The sequence below is a fragment of the Marmota flaviventris genome, chromosome 1 (assembly GCF_047511675.1).
Source record: "Marmota flaviventris isolate mMarFla1 chromosome 1, mMarFla1.hap1, whole genome shotgun sequence".
NCBI lineage: Eukaryota > Metazoa > Chordata > Mammalia > Rodentia > Sciuridae > Marmota > Marmota flaviventris.
Window position 1 is genome coordinate 24,317,579 of NC_092498.1, and position 25,888 is coordinate 24,343,466.

Here is a 25,888-nt window from a genome sequence, read left to right on the forward strand (position 1 = left end):
CACCAAAGGTTGACAATTTAATCTTTCAAAAGTCCTTCTGAGTATGTCCCTTTCTGGACTATATAATTTAGTCATATACCTTTCTGCCAAGACCACAAAAAGAAGTGAGAGACGGTCTTTGATTCATGTCATGGCAAAGATGGCATCTACCTAGCAATACAAGCAAACTGGACTAGCAACACAACAGCTATTGTAATCCTTTTAAAATAAAAGTCATCCTGTTAATACTGAGATGAATTGTTATAAGCCCTAAAATAGCTCCCTGTTTCTCTCAGAGTATAATCAGGAAAACTTAGGATGCACTACAAGGCCTATGAAATCTGGCCTGATCTCATCTTCATCTTCCCTGCCCTGTACTCATTCTGGGCCGAGCACACTGGCCTCCTTGTTGTTCCCCAAATAGACTAGGCACACTCTTTCTTCAGGGCATGTGTACTGGCTGTTTTTTCTGCTTGAAATGCTCCTTACCAAAAAATCTACATGGCGAATTCCTTACAGTCTGCTCAAACAGGCCAGGTGTAATGGTGCACACCTGTAATCCCAGCTACTGGGAGAACTAAGGCAGGAGGATTTCAAGTTCAAGATTAGCCTCAGTAACTTAGTGATACTGCATCTCAAAATCAAAGATAAAAAGGTCTGGGAATTCAGTTCAGCGGTGAAGTGCCTGAATTCAATTCCCAGTACCACCAAAATATAAATAAATAAATAAAGTTTGCTCAAATATGGCCTTCTTGTGTGATTGAACCCAAGGGCATTCTACCACTGAGCTACATCCCGTGCCCTTTTTATTTTATTTTGACACAGAGTCTCAATAAGTTGTTGTTGAGGCTGACCTTGAACTTGGGGGTCCTCCTGTCTCACCTTCCAAGTTGCTGGGATTAAAGGTGTGCATTACCATGCATGGATAACTAAATTATTAATAAGTAAACTATCATGCATGGTAAGACACAGTAGTGGGGCCATTCCACTGACAACCCAAGGTACAAACATGCTTTAGTAGATTGTGTTGCCAGATTTTATTTATTTCTGTGGTTCTAGGGATTGAACCCAGGGCCATGAGCATGCTAGGCAAGTGGTCTACCACTAAGGTACATCCCAAGCCCCTGCCAGCTATTTTTAATAACCACAGAGCACAGGGTTAAAAGAAAGAACCAGGTAAAATAGATATTATCCAATAGGCTCTCAATATATCAACTAATCCTTACCTGGAAATGCTGAAGCTCAATCAGAGCAGCCCTCAGTGGACATGAAGGATGCTATGGTTAAGCCATTTACTCAGAGAGAAATACAGTTGTGTCATAAAGATGCCATAAAAATGTAAAAGCAGGGTGAAAGTCAACTGAGAGATACTATGGTAAGCCTGAAAAGAAATAACACCTCTATTAACTATGACTTGGGACCAAGTATTATTAGGACCAAGTGCTATTATATCTGGAAAATTTTAGGGTGAATATAATCAAATTATAGAACTACAGTGATAAAGTTACCAGGTTTGAAGTATACATATTATTACACAATAGCACTGGATTGTTTGTGAATCCTACAGACCCAATTACTATGGTTCAGAAAACATGTTAAGGGGAGAATTAGCCTAGTAAAAGAGGAAGAGAAAAGAAGAAACCACAGTATTTGACAGTCACAGTTAATCTTAAGCAATGTACTCATCCCAGCCCACAGGTTTCTCTCCCTTGACCTATTTATATGGACTTATACTTATCTTTATGGTAAAATCAAATACCACAATACTGACTACCATTCTGACTCATATTCATTATATCTTGTAGTTTTTGAGTTTCCCCGGCTCTCAATACAAAAATAAGAGAGAAAATGGCTTATAGTATATAATAGGTATCAAGCTTGGATGGAAGAAGACAATCATTTGAAATGATTAAATTAAGACAAAGAGTCTTCAAGATATCCACAAGCACAGAGGGCTAGAAAGTGAATAGATGTGGACAACTCTGCCAGGACAGTTGTGTTTATGATGGCTGATGATCCTGTTCTTTTAGTTTGTTTCTTGGAAAATAAAAAGAAAAAAGAAAAGGCCCCAATAATGAACACTTGATCTTACCACATCAATCTCCGTGTTGGAATGTCCCATGTTACAAACGATGCAACTATTCTTCATACGGTCCAAGTGTTCTCTGGTTACCACATTCTTATTACCTTAAAAACAGAAGAGAAATGAAAGGAAATGAAAAGAAATGAAGTTGGACTCCTACTTTATATGATATATAAAAATTAACTCCAAATAGATTAAGACCTGCCACGACTAAAACTATAAAACACTTAAAAATAAATCTTTTCATCTTAAGCATATCAAGAAACCAAGGAAAAAAAACAGGTATACTAGATTACATTTAAATTAAAATTAAACACTTTTGTATTGGAAATGACATCACTAAGAAAATGCAAAGACACCCAATATCACAAACAAAACAAAATAATAAACAAACCAAGTCCCCGTACCCCAACAAACTAGTGAAAAGATAACCCACAGAAGGGGACAAAATATTTGCAAATCATATACTGAAAAAGGATTTGTATCCATAATATGTAAGAAACTCACAACTCAATAATAAAAAGACAACCCTATATAAAAAACAAAGAATCTGAATAGATATTTCTCCGTGACCATGTGAAAAAAAAAATGCTCAACACAATTAGTCATTAGGGCAATACAAATCCAACCTATGATGAGATATTACTTTATACCCAATGGGATGGCAATAATAAAAAGACAAACAATAATAAATTGGTGGGGCTGGGGATGTGGCTTAAGCGGTAGCGCGCTCGCCTGGCATGCATGCAGCCCGGGTTCGATCCTCAGCACCACATACAAACAAAGATGTTGTGTCTGCCGAAAACTAAAAAATAAATATTAAAAAAAAAATATCTCTTTCTCTCTTTAAAAAACAAATAAATAAATAAATTGGTGAGAATAGAGAGAAATTAGAATCACCATGCACTACAGGTGGAATTGTAAAACGGTTCAGTCAGTTTGAAAAACAGTGTGGCAATCCTCAAAATGTTAAAAGTAGAATTACTATATATATGACTTACCTATTCTGTTCCTAAGTATATATCTAAGAGAATGAAAAATATATATTCACATAATAATAAAAAAATACTATGTTCTCAGTAGTATTCATTCACAACTACTTCAAGGTAAAACCAAGCCATATGTCCACATAAATTAATGAATGGATAAATAAAATGTGGTATATCCAAACAATGGAATACTATTCAACAACAAAACGAATGAAGAACTGATACATGTTGTCATATGGATGGACCTTGTTAAAAAAAAAATCCAGTCAAAAGATCACATATTATATGTTCCATTTACATGGAATTTCCAGAATAGGCAAATCTTGAGACAGAAAGATTAGCAGTTATACAGGGCCAGAAGAAGGGGAAGGATGGAATAAGGAGTGACTGCTTATGGTATAGGGTTTCTTTTCTTTTTATTTCCAGTGCTGGGGACTGCTCTGGACTGTTCCATTACCAAGCTACATTCCTGAGACAGGTTCTCACTAAGTTGCCCAGGCTGGCCTCAAACTTGAGATTCTACTGCTTCAGTCTCCTGAGTTGCTGAGATTACAGACATCTGCCATTATGTGTGGCCAGGGTTTCTTTGGGGGATGTTGAAAATGTTCTACAATTAAATAATGGGATTGCTATGGTTTGGATGGGAGGTATCCCTCAAAAGTTCTTGTGTTCATGTAAGAATGTTCAGAGCTAAAATGATTAGATTATGAGAGCTGCAACCTAATATGTCCATCCTACTTTGAATGGACTGACCAAGTGGTAACTGTAGGCAGGTAAAGCTTAGCTGAGGAGGTGGGTCACTAAAAGTATGCCCTAGAAGGGTGCATCTTCTCTGTGGTCCTATCCCCTCCATTTTCTCTGCTTCCAGACTCCACCATGAGCTGTTTTCCTGTACTGGGCAATTGCCTATGATGTGCTGCTTCATCTTGGGTCTAGAGCAATGGCGCTGGCAGTCTATAGACTGAGATCTCTGAAACTGTAAGCCCCAAATAAACTTTTCCTTCTCTAAGTTGTTCATGTCAGGTATTTTGGTCACAGTGACAAAAAGCTCACTAAAACAGAAATTGGTACTAAGAAGTAGGGGTCACTGCTGTGACTAACATGACAATGTAGTTCAGAAGCCTTTGGAGCTGGTTAGTGGTAATTTTGAAAAGTGTAGAGATGCAAGCTGGAAAAATTTTAGAATGTTGTAAGTGGAGTCTAATGGTTGATTCTGGTGGCAGCTCAGGAGGTCAAAAGGGTAATGCTCACGAAGATTCTGAGGGAAATGAGAACTTTATGGGGAGTTGGACTACAGGTCACTCATGTTATATTCTGACAGAGAACTTGGTTACATTTGCTCATGTCCTAAGATTTTGTGTAAGGATGAAATTAAAGGTGGACTAATTAATTTGATGGAGGAGATTTCAGGCAGGACAGCATTCAGTTAGTGGCATGGATATTTCTGGCAGCTGTTAGCCAGGTTTACATGAGAATAAGGAGCAAAAACCAGAACTAAATAATTTTGAAAACTTGTAGTTTGCCTAGAAAAGGCTTCTAAGGCTGGGACCAAGTATGCTTGTTGAAGATAAGTGTTAAGTACTTTGCATGAAACAACAGGAAAGATGCTTTGAGGGCATCTCAGGAATTTGGAAGACCACACTCACTGAGGGTTCCAGGGTACAGAAGAGAACATTCCTTTGAGAAGAGATCATGGCATACCCTGCTTGCAAAGCGGGGCTAGAAAGTTGTTTTACCATGCTGAGCCATGTAGCACCCAAAGGCCACTGCAGCCCTGATTCCAAGGGGCCTGGGTATTGCACAAGCTAGCAGCAGACTTTGACATCATCCATATGGAGCTGGTTCTACAGGATGTTAACATTAAGGAATCATGGAGGCTTTCACTGAGATTTCAAAGGAAGGCCTGTGAGTCCAGGAGAAGTGTAGCAAGTTGGAGTCCCTGTAGGCTGCCCTTGAGAGGGTGAAGCTGTGAAGGTGAAACCAAAGCTGGAATGGAGACCCCAGGAATTAAGAGATGCCAGTAATATAGACTGTCCACCAAGAAAAGCTGCTGGCTGCAGAGAAAGCTGGGCTAAGAGAGAGCCATGTACACTGCAACTAGCAAGGCCAAAGGGGCCATGTGCTCTAGATGCTATACAAAAAGTTAGAAAGGGGCAGAGGACCTATTTGCCTGGCTGGGTTTTTGTCTTGGTTTGGCCCCATCCCTTCTTTCTATGCCACTATTCCTCCCTTTTGGAATCATAATGTTTATTCTGTGTTACTGTATGTTGGATATATGTAACTTGCTTTTTATTTTATAGGGGCTCACAGCCAAGAGTTTGCCTTGAGTCTCAGAGGAGACTTTGAACTTAGACTTTTGGGCAATGCTAAAACTGTTGAGACTATGGGACTCCTGGAGCTGGACTAAATGCATTTTGCATTGTGAGATGGACATAAGCTTTTAGTGTTATGGTTTGCATATGAGATGTCCCTCAAAAACTCCTGTGTTAAGGAAGGAATGTCCAGAGATACAATGATTAGAGTATGAGAATGGTAATCTAATCTGTCCATCCTAGTTTGAATGGACTGACCAAATGATAAACTGTAATGGAGTTGGATGGCAGTCTATGGACTGAGACCTCTAAAACCGTGAGCCCCAAATAAACTTTTCCTCCTCGTTTGGGATATTTTGGTCACAGAAGTACAACTATCTTACTAAAAAAAGAAATGCTGTACAACTTTACTAAAAACTACTGAACTGTACACAAAGATGAATTTATGCTTTGTGAAGTATATCTTTAAAAATTAGGTTATGGTGATGGTTGTACAACCCTTTGAATTTATTAGAAAATACTGAATTATATATTTTGTTTATTTTGGTGCTGTGGATTGAACCCAGGGTCTTAAGCCCCCAGCCCAAACTGTACACTTTAAATAAGTGAAATATATGGTTTGGAAACTACATTTCAATTAAAAACAAAAAAAGATTCACAGAATTGATGAGTCTTTTAAAGTTCCTTTTCCCTGCCACCAGCTCTTCCTGAGGCTATAAATACACTTTTATTCTTAAATATGCTGAGTTCCCCCCTTAAAGTAGAATTATAAAAGAAAACCAGTGTTTCTATGATTTATAAAAATAAAATAAGCTTCTCAATATAAAGAAATTAGCTCTCTCTGCATATTCCTCTCTCAAATTCAAAATCTATTCATTTGAGAATACAATAACCTCTCTCATTTTCTCTATTAAGAATTTTGCTCTAGCCTTGACTTAATTCCAGGGACTAAAGACATACTTCATTTTGGAGATAAAACAAATAATTAAGGGACTAGGGGTATAGCTCAATGGTACAGTATGTGTATTTTTAGCATGCTTAAGGCCCTGCCTGGGTTCAATCACTAGCAACAACAACAACAACAAAATCAACTGTATACATTTAAGATCTGGCTTCCCAAATAAACCTCTACAAATGAGTCTCATCTTAAGCTGTATCCTAGGTAGCTAAAGATAGATGGAAATATAACAGTAATAAAGGGTATAGAGAAACTTTCCTAAAGGGAAGACCTAATGGTGTACATTTGGTCCGAATTCTTAAGAGGCAGGAAAAATATGAAAAAGATTGACTGGTTTTATGGACTAATATCCTGGCTTTTGTGTTTGGTTTTCAGAACATTTCCAATCATATTTCAATTACTCCATGAAAGAGTTCCCAAGTGTCACCCCATTTAATATGTCATAATCATACCTGTACAGGTAATAACAATGTCCACTTGTCGGATGACCTCATTCAATTTCACCAGTCGAAATCCATCCATACTGTAGAGATAAAGCACGATCATTTCCTAAACAGACAGCTGGACAGCCTTTTGCCACTGAATCTCAAATGCTATTACCAAGTTCCTTTGGTACCTGAAATGTCACTTCCTGAGATAGCTGGAACTATTTCTATCAGTGAAAAATCCAAACCATTTACTTAGCTTATACAAGAGAAATAAAAGTTACCTTTGTATCACTGGAACTTATTTCATTCTACATGAGTTACATGAGTTCCCAGCCAAGTTTCTAGAAAGTACCACCTAGTCACTGAATCTACTTCCCCCACCGAAACTGCTCTCCCAAGATCATCAATGATCATGCTAAAAACAAAAGTATGTCTTAGATTCTTTCACTACTTGATTTCTTCTGTGACATTAAACATTGCTTACATTCTTAAAACGCTATACTCTTTGAGCTCCTTGATACTTTTACTTCCTGGTTTTTCTCCTACTTTTCTAATCATCTCTTATCAACCTCTGCCAACCTTTAAATATTGGTACTCTATTGGATTCTGCCTAGACTCTTTATTCTTTCAGTATTCATTTATAACCTGACCTTGGCTGCAAATGAACACTTTTAGGTAGATAATTTGCACATTTGTATCTCTTAACTCTCTCCAAAGCTTCATAGCAAAGGACAAATTGTCTACTGGACAGCTCCTCACAGATATCCCAGAAGAATCTCAAGCTTACCATGTTTGAAAATAAACTCATTATCTTCTCCACATTCCCATCCCCATCTACTCTTCCTATATATTTTCTACCTTGATCAGCAGTATTACTGTTCACCAAACTGAATTAACCAAAGAAACTAGAACATCCTGGCCTATTGCCTCTCCCTAACTAAAGCTGTCCCCAAATTTGGTTGATTCTATTTTCTCAATTCCTTAAAAAATCTCTTGAATCTATCTGTTCCCTTCTCTCCCACATGCTGGCCTTGCCTAAGTTCATGTCTTTTTATTTCCTTAATTACTGCAGTAACCCTCAGCCAAAATCTCATTACTTCTAGGCTTACGTCTCAAAATCATTTTGCAGAGTGACATCCCTAAATGCAATAGGAACTTGTCATTTCCTTGCTTAAAATACTTCAGTGAGATTGACTATCTTCAGGATAAAATCTAAATATTTCTACCTAAATAAATATTTATGTATCAGTTCATATCTATAAGCTAATATGAATTGTACTGCAATCAGTATCATATTCAGGTTTCTCTAATGAACACTGAGAGTATTTGAAGAATGATGGTTCACCTCATGTGTTAGAGCCTTAACTCAGAGGGTCAGCAAGTCTGCTGGGGAAACCTGTGGGTTTTTGGTTAGGATGTATGAGGAGTGGCTGGACACAGGGAAATGGCTTTATACCATCCTGAAACCTTCCCCTAGAGAGTTAGTGGTAAAGACTGAGTGGGGTATAATTTGAAACTTAATAATTAAAAGAAGAGTACAAATAAATTCCCATATACCATTCATTCAGAGTTAGAAGATTTTACCCTTAATTTGGATATGTCTGATGTTTCCTCATGATTAGTGTTATGGTTTGGATGTAGTGTCCCTCAAAAGCTCATGTGTGAGACAATGCAAGAAAGTTCAGAGAAGAAATGATTGGATTATAAGTCTTAACCCAATCAGTGAATTAATCTCCTGATAGGGATTAACTAAGTGGTAAATGAAGTGGTAGGTGTGGCTGGAGGAGGTGGGAATTGGGGCTTGGCTTGGGGGTATACATTTGTAGCTGACCAGTGGAATCTCTTTCTCTCTGCTTCCTGATCACCTTGCGAGCTGCTTCCCTCTGCCACACTCTTCTGCATGATGTTCTGCCTCACCTAGCACCCTGAGGAATAGAGCTGGCCTTCCATGGACTAAGATTCTGAAACTGTGAGCCCTTAAATAAACTTTTCCTTCTCTACAGTTGTTCTGGTAGAGTCTTTTAGTCACAGCAGCAAAACAGCTGACTAAAACAAGTAGATTCAAGTAATACATTTTGGGAAAGAATGTCATAGAAATGTTCTTTTTTAGTGTATCACATCAGAAAGCATCTGATACCAGCCTATTTCTTTCCTCCTTCCCTCCTTTTCTTTTTCTTCTTCCTCAACTCCCACCCTTTGGGTGTGTATATGTTTGTGTGTGTATGTGTTGGGAATTGAACTCTGGGCCTTGCACATTTTAGTAAGCACATGTTCTACCCTTGGTCTCACTATTTCGTTTTCAAAGGGTCACAGACTACATATGCAGAAAATAAAGGGTCTTTGGCTCAAATTCTAAAGCTTAACTTTTCTCAGACCGTAGCTCCTTGACCTTTGAAAGTCCGAGCTTACTATTTGGCAGCCTCTCTCAGGATCTGGACTTCTACAGGGTGAGAGATGGTACTACGCAGGCCATTTCTTGGAGGCATCTCCAAAATGGTCTATGAGACTTTAGTGTGGAGGAGGAAACAGGTCTCCCTTGCATGCTTACCAGGCTTGCAGGGCACAGATGGGGTCTATCTCAGTAACGTACACAATGGAGCCCATGGCTTTCAGAGCAGCACAGCACCCCTTCCCAACCTGAAGTGGGGAGAGAGCACACATAAAAGAACAGGTGGTGAGAAATAGTTTCTCAAAGCTTCTGGTAAAGTGTACCTTCCTTCCCACCCTCAAACGGAATTTTGTTGAATAGATTCATGCTTGAGTTAAAACAAGAAAAACAAATAAATGCAGTTCATAAACAAACTCTGGGGGCCCTTGCTTAGCACATTCATGTGCACAGAACACCCACACTCACGATTTATAATCAAAACACAAGCTAAAGGAACATCACAAACTTTGGTGCTGGAACAAGTCAGAAAAATCAACCTAAGAAAAAATGGCAAAACGCAAAGGAAAAAAGAAAGATTGCACTTCAACCAGAAAGCCTCTAATTTTTTTTCTCTCCATCTAAAGTGGTAAATGAATATACTCTTATGTCCATATGTATGGGAAATAGTTCTAGAATATGTCATCAAAACACATTTTTTAAAAAATATTTTTTAGTTGTAGATGGATACAATATCTTTATTGTATCCATGCTGAGGATTGAACCCAGTGCCTCATGTGTGTAAGGCAGGCATGATACCACTGAGCTACAGCCTTAGTCCCATCAAAATACATTTCTAACACCTAATAATAAGTTAAATTTTACCTCTCCATAGCCACAGACTACCACTTGCTTTCCACCAAACATCATGTCTGTTGTCCTTTTAAGTCTAGGGGGAAAAACATTTAGGTTAAAACAAACAAACAAATAAATAAATAATTATATCCTGAAGTTAAATCAGGTTTCTTTGTGTTGGTTTTTTTTTTTTTTTTTTTTGGTGTTGGGGGGGGGGGTAGTATCAGGGATTGAATTCAGGGGCACTTGACCACTGAACCACATCCCCAAACCTACTTTTGTATTTTACTTAGAGACAGGGTCTCACTGAGTTGCTTAGTGCCTCACTTTTGTTGAGGCTGGCTTTGAACTTGTGATCCTCCTACCTCAGCCTCCCGAGCTGCTGGGATTATAGGCATGCGCCACTGCACCCGGCTGTTTGTGTAGTTCTTGTTGTTGTTTATTTTTCATTTTGATGAAAAGCTTGGTTTCTACCCTACAGAAACTAATAACCAGAAAGACTAAAGAACATATTTTCTCACTCCTTGCCATCCAACCAATTCTACGTATATGAGAGATTCACAACCCCCCCCCCTTTATTCATGTTTTTCTTGGGAGTGGTGGGGAAGAGAAGATGAGAGTTATGTGGTAATTTTTTTTTCCCCCAGTATAGGGGATTGAGCCCAGGGGTGCTCTACCACATAGCTACATCCCCAGTCCTTTTAGTTTTTTATTTTGAGACAGGGTCTCACTAAATTATTGAGACTTGCAATTCTCCTGCTTCAGTCTTGGAACTCTCTGGGATTATGGGTATGTGCCCAGTTACAGAGTAACTTTTAAACATTAATAGCAATATATATAGACTTAATATATAATATTTAGAATATATAATATGTTTAAATAAAAGGAAAGATAAATAAGAAATTAAAGTGATTTTAATTTAGGAGCTCTGGTTTCATGAAAACATTATTTCAGCTTATTGATTCAGATAATATAAAATATAACAATGGTACATGAGTAATACAGTTAGTGGTTTCAGAATGGCTAGTGGGTCCTACATTAATTCAACAGGGAGAGTAATTAGCAACAGAGTGAAGGAGAGCTTTGATACAAGTTGACACCGACCACAGAAGTAGTCATTGAGTTTTTTGGAGTTGATCCCTTCTCAGACATGTTCTATCTCTGTCTGTAATTCTCTACAAAGCTGATTCTGTTTCTGGGGTTTCTCAAAAGAATTTGTCATAGTGATTTCTGGCTCCTCTTGGGATGCAGTAAGACTCCTTTCTCTGGGAATCCTGTGCTAGGCAAAAGAAAGTTTTCAACTAAAAAATGGACTATGTTGCAATAGACAATTTCTACAAATATTTGTAGGTCTTTTTACTCTTTTATCTACCTGTTTACCTCTTTTGTTGAATAGAATCAATAAATGTTCCAAAGGCAAAGTAGTAATCCTTCTTTCAATGATTTGGCAACTATACCAATAACTATACACACCCCAATTAAGATCATCAAATACCAATAAGTGCAGAGGCAATTCTTGTTGAGTGAAGAGATAAGTCTGGCAGGGCTACTACTATACTTAGAAATTGTGGCTTAGGGGAGTGGTTCTGGAATGGCTAGCACAGCAAAGAGAATCAAAAGATCATATTTCTGGGTCTCCTTTGCTTTGACTACCCTCCACCCTCCTCAAGCCTTTTCTCCTCTCTTCCCAAGGAAGACATTCTCTCACTGTGACTACAGGGGGCTGTGGGGAAAAGGAAATATCATCAACCACTGCTCTGCAAACAACAGCTAGGCACTTATGTGGATGGATTCCAATTAGGTAATGATTTCCCTGGGATCTTAGGATCCATATCTGTCTTAAGGTTCAACGATAAAGAACAGAAAAGACCTCAGCCAAGAAAGAATTTTTTAAAAAATTTTCTTTTTAGTTGCAGATGGAATACTACCTTTGTTTTTATTTATTTTTATGCAGTGCTAAGGATCAAACCCAGTGCCTTACACGAGCTAGGGAAGTGCTCTGCCACTGAGCTACAGCCAGCCGTAGCACCTCCAAGAAAGGATTTCTTTAAAAAATATTTTTTAAGTTGTAGATGGACACAATACCTATATTTAATTCATTTATTTTTATGTGGTGCTGAGGATAGAACCCAGTGCCTCATTTGTGTGAGGCAAGTGCTCTGCCACTGAGTCACAATCCCCCCGCCCCCAAGAAGGGATTTTGGAAGGCTGGGTGCAGTAAGCTGTCTGGTGTTGAATTAGAATCATGCCAAGTTCCTATTTCTGTCTTAATTCTTCTAGCCCTAGGGTCTGTAGAGGAGCTCTTACATGATCTGAAAATCCTACCTGAAGCACTACCTTTGAAGCACTGGGAGAACCTCAGTCTCCAGAAGGCTGCCCTTGCTGCATTTACACTACATCCTAGTTACAGGACTTCCCTTGTTGCCATGGGGAACCAGCCCAGAAACACAGAAGGTCAGTCACCAACACCTTTCTCATATAGACACTCTACTGGAGTGAGTGTTCTCCCCTTTCCATGCACCCCTCCCTGGAGCACAGTTTGCCTCTCCTTTCATCTCTCTGGCTCTCAGCTCTGCTGAGAGGAACAACTGTTCTTGACCCAGTTGGAAAGTTTTTCACCATTGGCAGGTTCCTACAAACTCTTAGCATTCAGAGAGTTTCTAGAGAATAGTTGACGTTTTCCTGTTTCTTTGCTGTGGAAACTAACTTTACTCCTGTTCCACTGCTTCTAGCTTTCTCACTTCATACATTTCTGACTTTAAAGAACATTTCTTACCTCCAGGGTAAACCCTGATTGGGAAGGATTCTGTCCATTTTTATGAACTGGTGCAGGTATCTTTATGCATCTTTTACTGAACCTAGTATAGGCTGCTTTTAGTTTCACAGATTTAGGAGTTGAAAAGTCAAAAAGACAGCTAGTTGTGTGGATAAGCAAATGGTTTAAGGAAAATACCCAGATTACTATTGATTTGATCAGGCTCAAGTATTCACAACAGCAGCAACCCTTTTATCTACATAGAACTAGGTGCAGAACTATAACAGACTAGACTAAAAATCTACTAAACTGTTCAATCTATCAGATAATACTGTTGATCCTATAGTAGTAATAATTAACAATAGATGGAATTTGTATTGGATAGCCCCCAAATAAAAAAAAAATTCAAAGCAAAAAGCTTCCCCTAAAGTCTAACTCAACCCTAGAACTTATTGTACAGAGTCCTAGAAAGAAGGGCAAGGGAGATTAACACTGAGCAAACTTATCTTCTCATTTAATCCTCACAATAACTCTTTGAGGTAGGTCTTACTGTCACCATTTCACAGATGAGGAAATACACATAGGAGAATTAAATAACCAGTCTATTTATTATTTACAGTTAATAAGTAAACAACAGAGCCATCACAGTGATACATGCTTATAATTCCAGCTACTCGGGAGGCTGAGGCAGGAGAATCATAAGTTCAAGGTCAATCTCAGCAACTTAGTGAGACCCCTGTCTCAAAATAAAATAAAATAGGATGGGGAAGAGCTCAATGGTAGAGTGAACTTGGGTTCAATCTCCAGTATTGCTAAATTCTAGCTCCAATGCCCCGAGATTCCAGCAGGTTAGTAACATGTTCCATAGAGCCTTTCTTCACTTTTCCATTAACATATACATGATGGGAACCATCTGACTTGGCAATATTCTAAACCATTTTAATGGTTTCACTTAGGAAATTATGGTGTACTATAGTTTGGATCTGGAATATACCCCAAAGCCCAGCTGTTAAAGGCTTGGTCCTCAGATTGGTGGTATTGGGAGGTAATGGAAACTATGAAGTGGGGACTAGTAGAAGGTCTTCCAGTTACTGGCATGTCCTTGAAAGGTAAAGTGGGACCCCAACCCCTTCCTCTTCTTCTCTTCCCATGTCCTGGCTGTAGGGTGAACAGCTTTGCTTCACCACACTTCCCCTGCCATGATGTGCTGCTTTGACACAGGCTCAAAAGCAACAGAGTCAACTGACTAAGGACTGAAACCTCTAAAGCTGCAAACCAAAATAAATTCTTTCTCTTTATAAGTTGATTGTCTCAAGTATTTGTTACAGTAACAGAAAGCTGACTGACAAGTGGGATATTCCTAGCAACAAAGAATGAATGTCAGAACACAAGTATAGAAACAAACTGAGTATTAGAAGAACACAGGATTTGGTATGTAATGAGTGGATTTTGTCAGACTTGCAGTACTTACAGATCTGAAAAAGCTAGAAATTCCTCTGGAAATTGTTTCTTCACCACAAGTTTCCAAATGGCCACGGAATTACATGACAGTTAGAATTTAAGAATTTTATGATAGAGCATGAGACAGGACCTAGAATAGGATGACTAGGAACTGTTTTCTAAATTATTAAAAATATTTGCTTGTTTATACTGAATTTAGTTAATGACTCACAGGTCTGATAGGGTCACAAAGTAAGAATTCTGCCTATTAATAGATACGAGCTAGTCCCATTGCTTAAGTAAAATGGATTTTCTTATAATAGTGATACCAATGTAGTTCTGCGTTATAAAATATTGGGTGTGAAGTGGTGACAGATCCAGAGGGGCCATATGAATCATTTCTAGAAATAACCAAAACCAAAAAGAAAGTAACTCAAGCTCATCTCAAAGATAATAAACATTACCCATCAAGAATTGATTCACGGCAACAGTACAGGTTGTCAAATTTCTGTTTGGTGACTGAGTCATTGACATTCATGGCTGGGACACAGAGCTTCCCAGCTTTGGACAGTTGGTACAGCCTGGGGATAAGAAAAGTCAAGAAGAATATAAAAAAATGAGATGTTACAATCTTCTGTTGGTTTCATGTCAAATCCTAAAAATGTATTGAGGAGGTGGGCTTGAGGGCATGAGACATGACAAGTTCCATCCTGTTAGGTGGATACTGAGAAATGAAGAATGTGTTTTAGAGGCTACATACTGCTTAGGAATAAAGACCTTATCCAAAAGTCATGTGAAGAAAATCCTTGACCTAACTTTAAGGCCTTAAATGTAAAAATTTTAAGTTTCATACTAATTTTACTTTACTCCCCCCCCACCCCAGCTTTTTTTGTGGTGCTGGAGATTGAATCCAGGGCCTTGCACATGCCAGGCAAGTGCTCTACCACTGAACAAAATCCCCAGCCATGATTTTCCTTTTTAATTATAAAAGGAGTAACTAAGTACAATCTTAAAAATCATGCATAATCTCACTATTCTAAGGCAATAATTTTAATTTTCAAATAGTCTCAAATTTATAATGTCCATATACATACCTATAAATATGCATATCTATGAGTTTTATATTAAGTTAGTCATTAAAATTAGATCTATTTGTTTTATTCAAAATTCATACCTTCTAAGAGTCTAAAGTTTATGTTATAACTTATGATTTTGTATATTCAAAAAGTTCATAAGACACTGAAGTAGTCATGGTGGCTTATTCAGAATTTTCTTCCCACAAATTTTATTTCATAAGGTCTTTGTGGGTGAATAATTGCAAACAGAAATGATTTCAAATTTTATTAAGGGAATCATGTTCATTTGGGAACAGAACTCTAAGTCCTTGCTCTCTACATAAGCAAGTAAACTCTGTGAGGGTACAGTTTTTGTCTGTTTCGTCCACTATTAGATCCCTAGAACCTAGAGCAATTCACTGTAGAAGTTCAAAAAACATTTGTTGAGTAAATGGATTTGTCCAAAAAAGAACAAGCTCTCACTGCTTCACATGAACTAGAAAACATGAGAACCTCATTTGTTTTCCTTTCACTATTTTGTTATTTGTTATTTTCAAAAAAAGTGTACAATCTCAGATCTCATAGCAGGATCCAATTTTTAACATAATATGTTCTATAAGTACGTGATTACAAAATTATATATCTAGGCTGTATGAAGCCACTTTTGCTCATGTTGAATCTTACCTATGGACTCCAGTAACACTCTCCTCGACTATGCCCTTGATTTTCTTAAACATATTGGGGTACTTTTTATAAATCCAGTGAGTAAGATCCCCTCCATCATCCAAGATCTGCAACAGTAAGCATCAGTAATGTTATTCATTTTGCTGAAGATTCAAGAGTTCTCTGGGTCTTGTGTCTCAATTTCTAGTTACCTATTTAAGGACATTTAAATTTCTCATATGGTCATACAAAGTAACTTAAAGCCAGAGCTAATGTAATAATCTACCAGTAATGATACTCAAGTAAAAGACAACAAGGGGGTGAAAGGCCAATTGCAATTCTCATAGCCAAATGACCCTCCCACATAACACATCTACTATATTTCAATACCCTGCAATATGATGAGGATTTTTCTTTTTATGGGTTGACAGCTTAAGTGGTTTTCTAACTAGTTCATGAATGTACAAAGATATTCACAAGCCTAAACTTCATATAGCTAATTTCTATAGGTTAAATTCGGGACTCTGAATATATTCAATCAAAGCTTAGCTTAAATTAAAGGATGAATAATTAGTCTCCATCTCAAAACAATGGTTTATAAAACTACATTTGTTAATACTTTACTTCTCCCAATGTAGAGGCACTCTCCCACCCAATGTATCAGGCAGCATTGTTGGGTTTTGCCTAGCACAACCTCACACTCTGTATAAACCAAATTAAAAATAACTAGGAAGCCGTGCAGCATGTAGGTGTGCAAGCATGCCTCTGAGCAGCTCATCACTATTTCAGGTTGGGATTAAAGATAAACACAATGCTGTGCCCACTGGAGCTTTCATCAGCAGAGGAAAGCTACTGAATTATAAATAAACTGAATAAAGATCAGCTTAGAATACTACCAGGCCCTAGGCTATGGCACTTGAGCCCTTCACTGGGCTGTCAGAAGTGTGCTTGGCAGAACTTTCTAAATTGTTATGCCCATCTGTCTAGAAAATCCCCAGAGCTGGCACGTGCCCATTTTACAGTTCCATCATATCAACCCTACCACAAGTACTAAAATGTCATCCTGAACCCCGAAGTACACAAACTCCCCAACTTCATGTCTACCATCTGGTCTTTTTCACTTCCAATCTATTTTCTCTGACTTACTCAATCTTGCTTGAGAGGAGAGACCGAGATAGGGCTCACATTAGAACTCTTATCCTCATTCCATACTTCAAACAGAAACCCTCAGAACTGATGCTCTAAGAAACCCAAAGGATTTTCTGAGTTTCTCTCTCCCTTTTTGCCTGATGGAATCCCATGAGATTTTCCGTTTAGCCTCTAATCCCACAAAAAAAGATCAGAGACAAAAAGGACTGAATAATTGTAAACTCTCTGGTCAGTCCCTCCATTCTTATCTACTTTTCCCTTTTAACAAAGGTATATGATGTAGGCTATCCCTAACATTTATATAATGAATGTAGCTCATAATTTTCCTCATGTAATTCTATTATAGAAATTCTGTTCATCAGGGAATCTTCCTAAGGTTGGAAAGCAAGGAAAAGCATTAGATCTTGACAGGATCCAAAGAAGCACAGGGTCCTAATTTTTCTGGGGTGACAACTATTTTTGTCCTTGTATAATTTTCCTTTATTAACTTTCCAGCTATTTGTGCTGGCTCCACATTTCATAAAAGCTCTCTGGGTTAAATACCATATCCTCCCTGTGTTCATGACTATAAAATTAGAGTTTTATTCCCAAGAGAAACCCCTTGGCATATCTTCTCTAGTGTCTGCCAGTCATTACTCTCTTCTGTCTGTCAGTCATTACTCTCTTCTGTCACTGTTAAAATTGCTAAAACGAGGTGACTCATCTTAGAGCCACTGTATTATATCCCTCTGGGATACAAAAACTTTAACCCAGCTTCATCAAACCAGCACCTGATGCCATGTGACCTGGACTACAGAATTCAGAAAAGGCTGTTTCTCTGTCCTGTACCAGGTGAAGCCTGCTCCGTGGTCTTTAGCAATAAGCAATGGTTTCTTTTTTCAGTGGATTTTCTAATTTCTCCTCTCACTAATATGCAGAAATGTTTGCAAAGCCGGGGTGCCTCATACTCAGTGTAGCTTTTTGCCAGTATGTGAATCTAATGTGCTATCAGCCTTCAAGATTTGTTCTTTTACAAAAATGAAACAGAAATAAAAATGAAGCAAAAATTTTAAAAAAATCCCAAACTTTGCTTGGTCATCGTTTTTAGGCAGGAAATGAATAAAGAGAAGAAATTTGAACTTGGAAGATCTTTGGGTATGCTATAAATTCAGTACATTAATTCTTTTAAAAAGCTCAGTACATCAGGAGCTGGGGGTTTTCATTTATTTAGTGTTTTTGGTGGTTGTTACTGGTGTTGTGGGGTGGGGGTAGTGGTAGGCAGTGGCAGGAGATGGAAATGCATTACCCTTGCTTTTAAACCAGCCAATGCTCTTGGGCAGCATGTTAATATTACTGAGAAAAATGAATGCTTCCAAATGATCAGTACCAACAATTAAGTCTCTGAAGTTGTTTGTTTTAAATATTTTGTTTTAGTTGTAGTTGGACACAATACTTTTATTTTATTTTTAGGTGGTGCTGAGGATCAAACCCACGGCCTTGCACATGCTAGGTGAGCGCTCTACCGCTGAACCACAACTCCAACCCCTAGTCTCTGAAGTTTTAAGAGGTTCAATTCTCTTGGGAACCCAGGTACCTCAGATAGAAATAGAGCCATTTTCCTTCCTTCTTGTTGGGAAATCCTCTCCCAGGTCATAGAGCCCTCCCTACCATCATCCTATCGAACACACACAGAAGTGGGTTAGCAGAAATCTGACCCACCATGTTTGGCTGCCAGCCCTCCACGTTCACACATCTGTCAATGCACCACCAAAAGTCATCTTCTGACTCTCCTTTCCAGGCAAAGACAGGAAATCCTATGAAAAAGGAATAAAGAGAAACCAGTAAAGGTTGTAAAAAGAGCTGACTCCCAATTTTTGGCAAGAAGGCACTGATTTTCCCCAATTCTAAACACTCTCAATCTTGTTATATTCCTTGGACTGACTTTCTTCAATGATTAGTATTGCCTTCAGCCCTTTTACCCATTCTTTTATCTTTGATGGTTATTTTGTTCTTGTTAGCCCAAAGAGGATAAGCGTAACAGGAGTATGATGGTTGCTAAAAATATGACTAAAGGGAAAAAAGAAGAAACCAGAAATGAATACTTCTTGACTCAATCAAACTGGCACTCTTAACATTTCCCAACTGCACTTCAATCTTTGTTGCTTCTATAATTTAGTCATCCCACCCTCTTCATCAGGAAAACTCTCATACTTTCCTCCATCTGCTAAAATGTTTGCTTCATGTCATAGCCCAGTTAAGTGTCATGTTCCCAATGAAGACTGATTAACCCAGTTGGAAGCAGGTGCTCAAGGAATCCAAACTTTTCTATGTCTATTGTATGTGTACTGAATATGAATTCATGCTCAGTTGTCATATTTACTACATATGTCCTTGTAATATCATTATTTATGCAAATGTATTATCTCTCTTCTAGTACAGTGTAAGATTCTAAGGGCAAAGATATTGTCTCATTTGTCTTTTTTGGGGGACGGGGGAATCGAACCTGAAGGGCCTCTACCACTGAGCTACATCTCAAACCCTTTTAATTTTTTAAATTTTTAGACAGTGTCTTCTCACAAAATTGCTGAGGCTAGCCTTGAACTTGAATTCTTCTGCCTCAGCCTCCTGAGTCCCTGGGATTTCAGGCATATTGTACTGCACAGGGCCTCATTTGTTTTTTTTATCTCTTTTTTTAAATTTTATTTATTTTTATTTTTATTTTTTTTAGTCATACATGACAGCAGAATGTATTTTGACATATAATACATACATGGAATGTACATACATCAATCATATTGTCTATTCTGCTGCCCTTCCTATCCCTGTTTTTTTTCTCTCTTAAAATAAGATAATAAACATTTGTTGGGAAAGAAAAGCAATGATACATATGTACAACTCATTGGGCTATTCATTTAATGTTTGTGTATTTTTCTATCATATGTACATCAATAAAATTTTATAAATAAATGTTCTACCATGCTACCAGCGCACTGGTTTCATTAAAGAGGTTCTTGGCATAAAAGTTAGCTAGTGAGATCAAAATAAACACACAGACTCAATTACCTTTTTCTATGACCAGGTCCGAGACGGCTCTCACCTCTCTGGCTCACACCTCGAACCACCCGGTAGGGCAGCAAGGATTAATCAGGGCTAGCAGGAGAGAGAGGCAGAGCACGCCAGGGAGTGGCTTTTTATTGGGGAACAAGAAATTCAGGGGAGAGTTCCATCCAATGAAGGTCGAGGGGGGCAGCACTCCAAGGTCAGGGTCAGTGATTGGCCTCAGGGTCAGTGGTCAGTCACACCCCTACACGGACAGGCTCTCGCACCAGGAGAGGGTGGGGAAAGCTCCGACACAGTTTAGCCAGAGCGCCTCACACCCAATCCGGGAGTTGCCCAATCACATGTGAGAATGGCTTCCCACATAAATGAATATAAACAACAACAACAAAAAACCACAAATGAAATGCCAAAAGTACTAGCAAAAGGAGAGACATGCATGCTGTGTAGGGCTTTTCCAAGGGCTCTGACATATTGCTTGGTTCCCTGATCTGTGCCTTGCATCAGAAAGTGAAGGCAGGAAGCTGACAAGGCCCATACTTCCCTATTTCTTTTGTCCTTCAAGTGTCAGTAGATGTTATGATCAAAATTAATTTGCCAGGTCAAGTCCTCTTTACTGCTGAAGCAGAAATACCAAACATCAAACCAGAGGAAACTATTGACTGCAAAACCTGCAAGGCCACAAAACTATGGCTGAAGCATTCTTTTCTCTAATCCACATTATCTTAAGACAGCCAGTAACATTCACCAGTGTTCTATTTGTCAAAGTGGAGCATGAATAACAGAATATTACATATAGGTACATATATGCCAACTACAAAAGAACAAAGTTAACTAGATTGTATTTGACAAGAGAAACCTAGAAAAAGAGCAAACTTATCAAGAACAGGGATCCATTTCTTACCAGGCAGATGCTTTACTGTCAATCTTTCTAAAACATTTATATACAGACAATGGCATTTCTGGGAGACTTACGTCAGCCAAAGACATTAGAAAACAAGCAAAAGAACTTACCACTTTCTGCTAGAGCAGCAGCCACTTCATTGAGAGTGGAATAGATGTTACAGGCAGCCCATCGGCACTGTGCCCCCAGAGCACCCAGAGTTTCCATAAGCACCTGTGTTAAAGAGAAGACAGGAGATGAACAAGCTTATACCAACATATATTTTTTAATAATTATGTGTATGTGTGTGTGTGTGTGTGTGTGTGTGTGTGTAGTTGTAGATGAACACAATACCTTTACTTATTTATTTATTTACTTATTTATTTTTGATACCAGGGATTGAATTCAGGGGTACTAGACCACTGAGCCACATCCCCAGTCTTATTTTGTATTTTATTTAGAGAGAGGGTTTCACTGGGTTGCTTAGCACCTCACTTGAGATCCTCCTGCTTCAGCCTCCCGAGCCTCTGGGATTACAGATGTATGCCACCACATCTGGCTTTATTTATTTTTTAGGTGGTACTGAGAATTGAACTCAGTGCCTCACACATGCTAGGCAAGTGCTCTATCACTGAGTTACAACCCAGCCCAAGTTTATATATTTGACAATGAGAAAGTACATCAGGAATAACAGACCAATAATTTTCAAACCATGCTCTATAGAACCTCTCCAGGAGCCAGGGACATGGCTCAGTGGTAGATCACTTGCCTACCATATGTGAGGTTTCGGTTTGATTTCCAGCACCATCAAGAAGAAAGGCAAGAAGGAAGGAAGGAAGGAGGGAAGAAATGATCAACAGAACCTCTTCAGTTTTCTGAACACAGGGCAAGGCAAGAGGCTCCAGCTGAATTCTATGCTTCAACCTATTTGTATACTGAATCTGCATAATATTTCATAAAACTAAGGACTTCAGAGACCCCCTCCCTTTTTTTTTTTTTTAAATAAAACATACACTTACAGTTCTGCTTCTGCTTAGGATGCAGAAATCAAGAGAAACTTCCACCCTAACAACAAGAAAAATCTGGTAATCTATAAAGTTAAACTTCAGCCCATCAAAGAGCCAAGGTCGTAAAATGACCAAGTACACTGAACTCCCAAGAGTGATGTCTTTTTTTATTTTTTTAATTGTAGTTGGACACAATAACTTTGTTTTATTTATTTTTATGTGGTGCTGAGGATTGAACCCAGTGCCTTGCATGTGCTAGGAGAGTGCTCTTCTGCTAAGCCACAACCCCAGCCACTGATAAATCTTTTTAAGTAGGAGGGAAGATTGTTTTGCCTTTGGCAGAATATGGGAGGAATAGGTGGTACTGAGATAAGAAATAGCTGCAATACTTGAGATAAGAAAAATTAACTAAAATTTTAATTAAAGGCTAAGCATTGGCTAGGCACGGTGGCACATGCCTGTAATCCTGGAGTCTTGGGAGGCTGAGGCAGGAGGATCGAGAGTTCAAAGCCAGCCTCAGCAACTTAGCAAGGCCCTAAGCAACTCAGTGAGACCCTGTCTCTGAATTAAAGACAAAAAAGGGCTGGGGATGTGCCGGGTTTCTGTTCTCGCGACTAAAAGGCTCAGGGGTCACTCTAGTTAAACTGGGCTAACTGGGCTGCACGAAATAACCACACAAGAGACACAAATACCTTTTTCTTTGGGGTTGCTGTGACGGCTCCTCTGACCTTAAGGGTCTGCAGAAAGAGAGAGAGAGAGAGAGAGAGCACGAGCTGACCCCTTTTATTGAGGAGAAGCTATTCAAATGAAGCAAGGGGTCAGGTTTCAGGGGGCTGAGTCTATCTTCATGATGTCCACTGTCAGCAGGTTGACTGACACCTGGGTAGGCCACACCCAAGGGCACAGTAAGAGGAGGGGACACACACAAGGCACTTCCATGGAAGATTCTATCCTAAACAGGGCAAGGGGTTATATTACAAAGGAACAGGTGAGCATAGCTCCACCCATGGGGCTGTAGCAAGACACACCCATTTCTGTGACTGAGCGCCTCAGCACCCAGCTGGGAAGTGTAACTCAGTCACCCATAAGGTTGGCCTCCCACAGGGATGTAGCTCAGTGGTTAAGCACCCCTGGGTTCAAGACCTAGTACAAAACAACAACAAGAAAAATAAAAGGCTAAGCATTGGAAAGTTTGTCATCTGGATTTCTGGAGCCCCAGTTAGACATGAGGAGTTTCACATGCAGAGAGCTGATGGCTGGGCCCAGAGGCAGGCATGGAACCTGGGCATATTTCTATATTTTTCTCACTGTAGGAAGAAGAATAGGATTCATGACTGTCTTCAGGTACCATGTAAAGATTCAGTGCTCCTGAGGGAGGGCAGAAACAAAAACTCTCTGCTTCTGGGAGAGTAGCAGGGAACCCTCTTGAGCACAGGACAGTTCACAGATCTGCTACCTCTCCAGGAAGGGCAAAAAACATCTTTTGCCTGAGACTCCCACAGGTACAAGGCAAAATCTGGCTGCTACATAAAAGAGAGGCAGGAACACTGCCTGCCTAACACTGATTGGACTCCTCCAGCCCTCACCAGGAGGCTGATCCTGGGAAACAAAGAGCAACCATTTGTGCTATAGTGGGGGCAGGCACTTGAAGACAGAGTTCCCTGTAGAATACATATACTGAAGCAGTTGAATGTTGAGGGTGATGGCAGAAACACTAGAAAAGCCCTCTGGAAGTAAAATCAAAACGCAAGGTAACAGTATCCCACTGCTAAAGGAATTTGAAGCCTTTGATGCACAACAATAAAAGCTAAATCTAGTTCAATTCATAGCTATAACAAAAACTAATATGCTGTCACTCAAAAAATTTTAAGGAACACAAAAAAGTGACAAAAGTAAGCCAGGTGTCAAGAATTAGAGCCAGAAGCTAGGAGTGGTGCCCTAAGTAGGAGGATCACAAGTTCAAGCCAGAGTCAAGAACACTGTGTGACTCTTCTCAAAAATAGAAGGGATACCTGGGCATAGTGGTGCATGTCTATAATCCCAGTGACTCAGGAGGCTGAGGCAAGGGGGTTGCAAGTTCAAAGCTAGCGCTGGGCAACTTAGCAAGATTGTCTCAAAAAAAAGGCAAGTACTGGGAATTAGCTCAGTGGCAAAGCACCCAGTGGGATCAATCTCAGTACCAATAGATATGTATAAATAAATAAATAAATAAAAAGGGCTCTAGCTCAGCAATAGAGCACCCCCAGATTCAATCCTGTACTGTTAAAAGAAGAGTTAATAAGCAGTTATTTTCCAAAATTAATAAAAGAGGATCCAGAAACAATGACATTCCAATAGCAAAGATTATATTAATGCCCAGATCTTCTTAAAAGAGCCAGGGGTCCTTGGAAATATAACTGATTCCAAGGCTACAGCAGAGCTTAGAATATCTTCTACTGCAATCAAGAAAACGTTCAAAGAATGAAAGTGAATTATCAAAATACAAGCCATGGAAGCCACACCAAAGGGCTCCTCCTGGCCTGGGGACAACATAAGCATCAAAATAAGGATAGTAAGGCCTATCACCCACTACATAAAATAAATGAGGGCTGGGGCTGTAGTTCAGTGGTAGCGTGCTTGCCTGGCACATATGAGACACTGGATTCGATCCTCAGCACCACATAAAAATAAAATAAAGGTATTGTGTCCATGTACAACTAAAAAAAAAAAATAAATGCAAAGTCTAATGAAGAATAGGATAGTTACAAAAATGTATTAATTACAAAGAGAAAAAAATAACTTTTATGAAGGAAAAGCAGGGAGATTCCATCTTACGGGATCAAACAACATCAACAATATGGAACAAAATGAAATCATAACCACCTAATTGGATTCAGTGGGGAAAATGAAGCATCATTTCTGTGATAGTCCTACTATAGATGCATAGTCTCAATCAAATAATGAGGAAGCAGCAGAAAAATATAAACTGAGGACATTACAAAATAATTCCTCTGTAATCTTCAGGAGTATCAAGCTCATGAAAAGCTAAGAAAGAATGAGTAACTGTTCTGGACTAGAGGAGATTAAAGATATCCAAAGTACATGTATGAAGACATGAATTGGTGTGAACATACTTTATATACAAACAGAGATATGAAAAATTGTATTCTATATGTGTAATAAAGAATTGTGATGCATTCCACTATCATGTATTTAAAAAATAAAAGCAATTAAAAAATAAAAGAAAATAAAGGAGACCAAAGAGAGACATGACAATCAAGTGTGACACAGGTATGGACTGGATTATTTTGTTATGAAAAATCCTACTGAGAGGCTGGAGTTGTGGCTCAGTGGTAAGAGCACTTGCCTAGTATGTGTGAGGCCCCAGGTTCGATTCTCAGCACCACATATAAATAAATAAATAAAATAAAGGTCCATCAACATCTAAGAAAAATATCTAAAGAAGAAAGTACTACTGAAACAACAAGTGAAACTCGCATTGGATCTGAGGAGTAAGTGTTAATAATCAATGTTAATTTCCTAATTTTGGTGACTGTACTGATTGTATAAAAAGAATGTCCTTGTTCACGGAAACTATACACTAAATATTTGGGTATTGCTATGGTCTGAATGTATGTGTACCCCAGTGTCTTATGTTGAAATCTAACCCCCAAGGTAGCAGTATTAAGAGGTGTGCCACCTATGAGGAATAAGCCTCAACAGACACTGAATCTGCTTGTCCTTGCCCAGCCTCTAGAATTATACATAATACATTTCTTTTGTTTATAAATTACTATAAATAACAAGTTTATGTTGTTTATAAACTACTAAGTCTAAAGTATTTTATTATAGCAGCCCAAGATAACTAAGACAAAGGTGAAGGGATTATTAGGTTAGCAACTTACTCTTCAATGGTTCAGAAAATAAAGTTGTCTGTGCTGAACTTCCAATT

The 25,888-nt window shown here is 38.7% G+C and overlaps 1 protein-coding gene across 3 annotated transcripts in view; it reads right to left on the reverse strand.

The window, feature by feature from the left end:
• The window catches only part of Ahcyl2 (adenosylhomocysteinase like 2), a 193,257-nt gene that overhangs the window by 17,508 nt on the left and 149,861 nt on the right, over window positions 1–25,888 (reverse strand). For all 3 annotated transcript variants that reach the window (XM_027950123.2, XM_027950122.2, XM_027950124.2), the window contains 8 exons: window positions 21,082–21,184; window positions 18,730–18,824; window positions 15,904–16,010; window positions 14,629–14,745; window positions 10,000–10,063; window positions 9,298–9,386; window positions 6,774–6,844; window positions 2,072–2,166 (listed from right to left, as the gene is read on the reverse strand). In XM_027950123.2, the coding sequence (XP_027805924.1) occupies window positions 2,072–2,166; window positions 6,774–6,844; window positions 9,298–9,386; window positions 10,000–10,063; window positions 14,629–14,745; window positions 15,904–16,010; window positions 18,730–18,824; window positions 21,082–21,184 (741 nt within the window). The remainder of the gene's footprint in view (window positions 1–2,071; window positions 2,167–6,773; window positions 6,845–9,297; window positions 9,387–9,999; window positions 10,064–14,628; window positions 14,746–15,903; window positions 16,011–18,729; window positions 18,825–21,081; window positions 21,185–25,888) is intronic.